Raw genomic sequence first — 7,544 nt, 5'->3', positions numbered from 1 at the left:
CACACACACACACACGCGCCCGGTGTGAGTTTTAAGCCACCGGGTCCGGGACGTGAACCGCAGTCAGCTACGTGGGAGTCCAGCGACATAGCCATTACGCTAACTGCTGGTGCCACATGCCCACAGACTTGAAAGGAGAATGGAGGCGAAGGGATTGGGTGCGGCCATCCTCCGGGTGATCTCTCGCTTTCCCTCTCTCTCTTTAGAGTACACGTGCCTGTCATTTCAGAGCTCCATCCCGGGCTTATTTGATTTGACTGAGAATAAAGGTCAGGGTCAACACTTGATTTATTCTGTGCTTCCTGTGTCTAATATCAGTACATGGATGAAGATGTTTTGCTAAGGTAAACTTTTAACTTAAAGATAACCCCCTACACTTAGTAAGAATACACGACCTTCAATACTGGCGTTTTCTGGAGTCCTAAAGGTAATTCCGAATGGTAAGGCTGAGATGTGTACATTTCCCTGTCTGCTCAATTAAGAAGCCACACATGTTTACATTTCGATATCTTAGTGGGTTAGTCAAGATCTAACAACCTGGAGGTGAGAAGGGCCCGATGAAGCCTTGATGTATATATTGACACACTGGGGGATGAAGGAGAGGCATAAATACTTGTTAGTGACAGGATTTTCCCAATTAGACCCTATGGAGACTGAGACTCAGTAAGTACCAAGCATGGGAAATGCCCGCGTGTATCGTTAATAACTGCGAAAATCAGATTGCAAAATGGCATGTAGAATGCAATTCTAATTTTTGTATTAAAAACCCTGGAAGCATGTTCCTTTATTCACTGCCATATTTACTAGCATCTATCTTGTGTCAGGGCCAAGCTGGGCAGGTATTGTGCAGGGTGAGCAAGACACCCATGCCCTGTCCTCCTGGGGTTATGTGCTAACGGTTAAGGACGACACAGCTTTTATCGCTGCTTGTTGGGATCACAGAAAAGTGTTAATTAAAAACATTTACTCATCTGGGGCCAGCAGGTGGCGCAGTGGTTAAGGCACTGGAATCCCACATGGTGGACCACAGCTGGAGTCCTGGACCCGGTTGACTGAAAATCACACTGACACGTGTGCGTGTGTGTCCCAAATCCTGAGACGAAGATGGAGAAGAAGGGGTTGCACTGGGTGATTTCTCGTTTTCTCTCTCTCTCTTTCTGGCAATGACACATGCCCTATGGCAAAAATCTTAAAAACAAGTTGCTCACCTGTACTTTCCTATGTGCTTAGAATGAACCTTTTTCTCTTTTTTTTGGCATCTCATTAGAGAAGAAGACTTGACGTATGATGTGGAGGATCCTTCATCTCTTGCCCTGTCTCACCCTCTGCTTCCCTCCACAGGGGTCATTGCCATCGTGGATTTCGAAGATATTTTCTCATGAAATACATATCTGGGCTTATGTGTTTTAAACAACTGTGTAAATGATATCATACTATACATACAGTTCTCAAAAAATTGTATTCAACATTATGTTTTTCCAGGTCTATGCTTTTTTTTTTTTTTTTTGAGAGAGAGATCTTCGCTATAAGGCACATGTACTTGCCAGAGAGACAGAGAGAGACAGAGAGACAGAAAGTGAGAAATCACCCTCCAACCACGTGCAATACCTTCTCCTCCATTCTCCTCTTGGGATCATGGGCATGCATGCACACACACCCAGTGTGTTTTAAGCCTCTGGGTCTAGCATTCAAACCACGGTAGATAGACTACGTGGGAGACCAGTGACATAACCATTTCGTCATCTGCTGGTCCCTCGAGGTCTATACATTTCAATATACAAAAATACAGTTCATTCTTTTAAGAAAAAACAAAATTATTTATTTATTTATTTGTTTGTTATTATTTAATTTGACCAGAGAGAGACCGTGAGAGAGAGAAAGGAAAAGTGAGAAAGCAAGCTCCTAGGTCTGGGACTTGAACTGCGGTCAGTCATGTGAGACTCCAGGGCCCCAACCACCATGCCACCTGCCGGTGCCAGTTCACTCTTTTTTTCGGACAGGTTTTCACTATAGGTAGGGCGTGTGCGCTCGCCAGACAGACAGAAGAGACATAGAGACAGAAAGTGAGAAATCACCCCCCAGGGGGGATGGCCACGCCACAATCCCTTCTCCTCCATTCTCCTCTCGGGATCTTGGGCACGCACGCACACGTGCCCGGCGTGAGTTGTAAGCCACCGGGTCCGGGACACGAACCGTGTTCGACTACGTGGGAGTCCAGCGACATAGCCATTACGCTAACTGCTGGTTCCCCCAGTTCATTCATATTTAACTACCTATTTATTAATTCGACTTTATAAATGACCAGACCACACAGTTTGCTATCCTAATGAACATGCAGATATTTCCAAATACAGTTAATTTTGCGACGGGCATCTTTGTACATGTCATACGTGGAACCTCTGCTTTCCATGTCATCAGCACGTGTCCTTGCTTCACCCGAGAACACCGGCCCGCCTGTCCACTGAAGGGGCTTTTACCCTCGCCCAATTTCTGAATCCGGCTGTGTGGAAAGATCCAGCTTGCGACCGCCATCTCGTGGCAGCAATGTGCAAACGCAGTGGCTCGGCACATACTGAAACCAGGTGGCTCCCAGTCGGGTCCAACCTCACTTGAAAGCAAGAGATCCTGACCTCTGTGACTGGACCCCAGACCCTGAATAAGCTCCCGGAACTCGAAATAGAGAGCTCCATGTAGGGACTCACAGCCCGGCCGTTCCATCTACACTTCTCTGGCCCTCGCCACCTCCCCTACTCTGTCCTCTGAGGCGCTGCTCCAAGACCAGACTGGACGCAGTTACTGGCCCGCTGCGTTCGCTTTCTCAGTGTCTCAGACGACACAGCTGGGCCTCCTCCTTCAGAGGGTCACCAGCCTCTCTCCTCCCCTCCACCCTGGCTCAGTAAATGCCAGCCAGACTGATTCTCCTGAACGCCCCTTCGCTAATCAGAACGCCTGTGCCGGAAGGGTGACTAGCCTTCCCCTCGGAGGTCACAGGCCGGGGGAGCGGGGCAGCACTCACGTCCCTCGGGACATTTGTCTCCAGGAGCAAAGCAATGACTTGGGCAAGGTGACCCAAAGGTCAGGTCGTGGGTTCCACGTCAGCACAAGCCTCCAGCCCTTCAACAGCGACACTGGGGCTAACCCGTATTCCCAGTGCATAGCTCACGCATCACCAGCAATTAAATTCTGTCCTCAGACCAGTCCCCTCCACGCCCGACACCCTCCACACCTGGCATACTCTATTAAAAGAAAAAAGAAAATCAAAACCAAAAAGAAACTCCCAATTTTAAAGCCAGCTGGAATGTTCATATGAGAGAGGCAAATTCAATTTCACATTGACCTTGAATTAATTAGGATGACAAATTGAATATTGGAGTTAAAAGCACAACTGGTCTAGTCTCTGTAAAACAGTAAATTTTTTTGCTTTTTACCATCCCTGAGCAATTTCTCATTCCACATTTCTGGATTTTAATTCATTACTCAAATGTTAATAGTGGCGACCCCTGTGATTCCTGCCCCCATGTTTTCATCTCTGCCGTTCCTAACTGATCCTTGGGATTGCACAATAGGTCAGTGGAGGAGGAAGTGGGGAGTCGGTGCGCCGCAGCTGCTTGGCCAAGGGTGTGCCAGCAGGCTTGGGCAGGCGGCTGTTTGCAGGATGGGCGTGAAGGTCCCTCTCCCGAGGGGCTGCAGAGACTTACCGAAGCCCACGGGCAGTGCTACTTTCCAGGAGCAGTCCATGTTACTGGGGTAGTTGCCCGGGAAGCCAGGGCTCAGGATCACCCCCTCCATCTCCTCCACTGCTCCCCCACACTGCGCTGTGACAATGAGATGAGACCGAGGGTTAGGACCACGCCTGGCACCCACGTGGCCACGCTGATGGGTGGTGGCCCCCTCAAAGCAGCACTTTATTTTTTTTTAAGTTTTTGCCAGAGGGTGCATGTGCTCCCTAGAGACTGACAGAGATAGGAACAGAGAGAGGGAAAATGAGAAATTACCCGCCAGGGGGGATGGCCACACCACAATCCCTTTTCCTTCATTCTCCTCCTGGGATCTTGAGCACCCAGTGTGAGTTTCAAGCCACAAGCGCCAGGACTCGAACCATGGTCAACCATGTGGGAGTCAGCGCCTTAACCATTAAGCCATCTGCTGGCCCCGAGCAGCAGTTTTTAACCCTCCCCAAGTCACAAAGCCCTTAGAAAATCCCAAAGAAGCTCCCCAGACATCTGCAGGCAGGCAGCATGGAGTGTGATTCAGGAAGTGCCCACCCAGCACTGCCTGAGGGTCCACACTCCAGGCTACGGCGCTTGACCCAAGCAGGCCTGTCACAGGTCGGTCTCCTCTGTGACGACACCCAGGGAAAGTGGAAAGGGTCTGCTCCAGAGAAGTCTGACTGTTTCTCACACGCTCCCCGAGCCTCCCTCTCCTCACCTCCCGACCGACTCCTCCAGGGCTGAGAGGGAGGACGAAGGAGGGGCTGGCACGCGTGTGTGCCACTCTGCGCCAGGCTCTTACCAACGTACGTCCCACAGGTGGGAGGCGGGAGTGGCCCTCAGAGAGGTGACTGTGACTGCACTTTCTGGGAGCCACCCTGAGCCGTATGGCACGAGCCACCCGGGGAGGAGATGCCTGATGCAGAGTCCCGGAGGATGCAGGGCTGGGCACCCTGTGGCCTGCTCAGTGGACCTCACTTGCTTTCACATCTTGTTAAGAAGAGGAGAGCAGAAAGGGCCTGTCCCAGAGGCCTAAGCGGAGCGGGCTCCTGGCCTGGACAGCCTGGGCCGCAATCTGAGTTTCACGCCCCGTGACCTCTGGGCAGGTCAACCGTGAACCTGTTTCTCCAATGCAGAACGGAGCACTGAGAGCACGGGTTGCTCCGAGGTTTCCTTAGGGAGGACTGCCCTTGGCACGGGGCTGGCACAGCAGAGAACGCTCGCCCACGGCAGCTGCTGTGGTAGGGACAGTCTTGAAGGCCTCCCTAGTATAAGGCAGGGGACGTGCCTCGGCTGACCGTCACATCTCTGCCCTGCTCTGCAGAAGGCCAGGCCTGCACCCTGGGGAACTCACAGGAGGGAAGTGCCGTGATACCCAGGGGTGGCCCTCAGCTCCTCCCTCTCCCTTCCTACTCCCAGGTCAGCCTTGAGAGCATCAGAGAACCTTCCATTCCTGACTCGACCACCTTCTTAACCCAGAAGACTCAGCTTCCCCGCTGCAGACTGAGGTAACGCCACCTGGCCGAGGAGCTGCTGTGCAGAGCCCCGGGCCCTGCCCAGGGCTCGGAGGACACGCAGAGCACTTCCGTTTTCTTCTGGCCCAGTCTGACCGCTCCCGAGGGTGGAGACCTCGTCTCTCCTTGCATCTCTGATCTCACTGCTTAGCATGGTGAGAATGGAAACCAAGCAGGGCCCATCTCACGGGTAACCCTCGCGAGGACGTCCCAAACCTAGGTGCCCAGCTGTCCCGCCTGGGTCTGCTGACCATCTGGAACCAGAATGTTCTAGTGGGCAGCCCTGCCGTAATTCCTCACTTGGCGGGCAGAGCTTTCCCGGAGTCACGGCGGCCCTGGAGGAGATTACAGAAGCAGCGGACTAGAACGACTGGCTTGCAACAAACCCACGATGTCAAGCTTGCTTCTGATTTGAACTTGAACGCAGCGGTAGGGCACTGAGCTCCAATCCCTAAGGGATGGAGTGGGATGCAGTGGACGGTCCAGGCTCTCTTACCAATGCAGAGTGGAGGAGGGTAGTTCCAGCGCCGCACGGTTCCAGGCATGCACGAGATGTGGGCGTGGCCCTGGAGAAGGCAGGAACAGGGGTGAGTGAGCAGCCCCAGGAACTGTCCCCGACACAACTGTATGTGTGACCCAGAGTGGGGAGCTGGCTCGGGGCTTGGTGCTGAGGAATAAGTTATCCGAGACACATGGATGCACAGTGGGATGGGCTGAGGCAGAGGGACAGAGAGTTCTGGGAGGACAACTTCTAACCACCATCGCTAAAGAATTCTCTTTGGTAAAGGTTTCCGGTGCGAGTCCTTTAATTACTAAATTCCTGCATAGCATTCAAGAGAAAACTGGACTTCCTGAAGTCCAGCCCGGCCTAGCTCTGCAGGAGAACACTCGAACACTCGTTAAACTCAGCCGACTTTGTCTTTTGGACGAACAGCTCAGGAGGGGCTGATGTCCCCGGGAGAGCCGGAATTGCTTCCTGTTCTCTGGTGGCTGCAGCTCTGCTAGTGCAAAGCTGGTCAGTCACACTTCAGGGGACCCTGCCTGCTGCCCGGGGTGTCAGCGGGAGGTACCTGGAGGGCATATCCCGGCTCGCACTGGAAGGAGACCACATCATTGACCAGGTAGCGCTCGCCGGTCTTCACCCCGTTGCTGGGCACGGCAGGTTCAGGACAGCTGCTCAGGCCCACCGCTAGACAGGACAGAGGCAGACGGACAGGAGAATGGGCGGGCCGCAGCAGAGCCACAGGGCGCTGGGGGCGTGGCGGCAGCAGGAGCAGGGGTGCCTCCAGTCTGTGCTCGCCCTGTGGCCACGCTGGTGCTTCCCGGCCCTTCTCTCCGGCAGCACAGTCTGGGGGTCCGGAGGGGACTGAGGCTTGACACATCGAAGCTCCCCGGGATGGGCCTGGCTACCCTGCCCACCCTCTGAGCTAGGATCCAGGGAGCTTCCAGCTCGGGCTGTGCACCCTCAGACTCGGCACTAGCTCCTCTCTCATGGCTCCTGCCTCCTCCTCTTCTCGACTCCCTTCTGTCCCCCCTTACCTACGATGGCAACTCCTGCAGGCTAAGCTACTGTGAAGCGGGCAGAGAGGGGGAGAGGGGTCTGGCCAGCAACGCAGTCGTTCCGGGCTGTGCGTGGGGAGTCAGAGCCCACCCAGCCATCCGACTTCCGGCCTGGGAGCTTGAGAACCAAGCTGGGGGCATGTGTGTGCGCCTCAAATCAGACGGGATGAAGACATGAAGGAAGGACTGTGATGTGACCACCTGCTGGGGGCTTTGTCTGTGTGTTCCCCTCTCTGGTGAGTGCACACGCCTTCTGGTGATTAAAGAGAAAAAACGAGGACAAGAAGCAGGGAGAGCAGGGGGTCACGTGCTGTGGGGGCCAGCTGGAGCCCCCCGAGACTCGCTGTCCTGAGGAGTTTGCCGCAGAAGAGATTCCCACTGCCTTATTTCTCCTGCCGTGTTCCAAGGTCAGGCCAGCTCCTCTCTGGTGGACCGAGCAATCCCAATCCCAGGGGTCCTCACCCTGGACCCCATAACTGCCTCCTCCTTGTCCTTTACCCCGAGTCACTGCTGTCCTGGTCTACCCCGCTTGCGAGGCAACTTAGGTTTCTTAAAACTCACTCATGGGCCATCCTTGGTCAACAGTTTGAAACAGGCGCCCATCAGCGACTACACGGACTCCAGCCTCTCGTCTGGCATTCTGGAACCTTCAGGATCTTGCCCCCTTTCCAAATCACCTCCCCGGCTCTCCAATGCTCCATCGAGCTCCGCTGCGGCTCTTCTTTTTGTATTTTTTTTTTTTTTTTTTTTTTTTGTGTTT

General features: G+C 53.8%; 1 protein-coding gene across 1 annotated transcript in view; it reads right to left on the bottom strand.

The window, feature by feature from the left end:
* CSMD2 (CUB and Sushi multiple domains 2) overlaps positions 1–7,544 on the bottom strand; it is a 565,338-nt gene that overhangs the window by 88,271 nt on the left and 469,523 nt on the right. Inside the window, 3 exon segments of the mRNA XM_027775561.1 lie at positions 3,653–3,815; positions 5,721–5,790; positions 6,295–6,413. Coding sequence (XP_027631362.1) covers positions 3,653–3,815; positions 5,721–5,790; positions 6,295–6,413 — 352 coding nt within the window.

Source organism: Tupaia chinensis, unplaced genomic scaffold (genome assembly GCF_000334495.1).
Source record: "Tupaia chinensis unplaced genomic scaffold, TupChi_1.0 Scaffold000573_1, whole genome shotgun sequence".
Lineage (NCBI taxonomy): Eukaryota > Metazoa > Chordata > Mammalia > Scandentia > Tupaiidae > Tupaia > Tupaia belangeri.
Note: the sequence above shows the minus strand (reverse complement) of the source record. Positions and strands in the feature narration are given on the sequence as shown.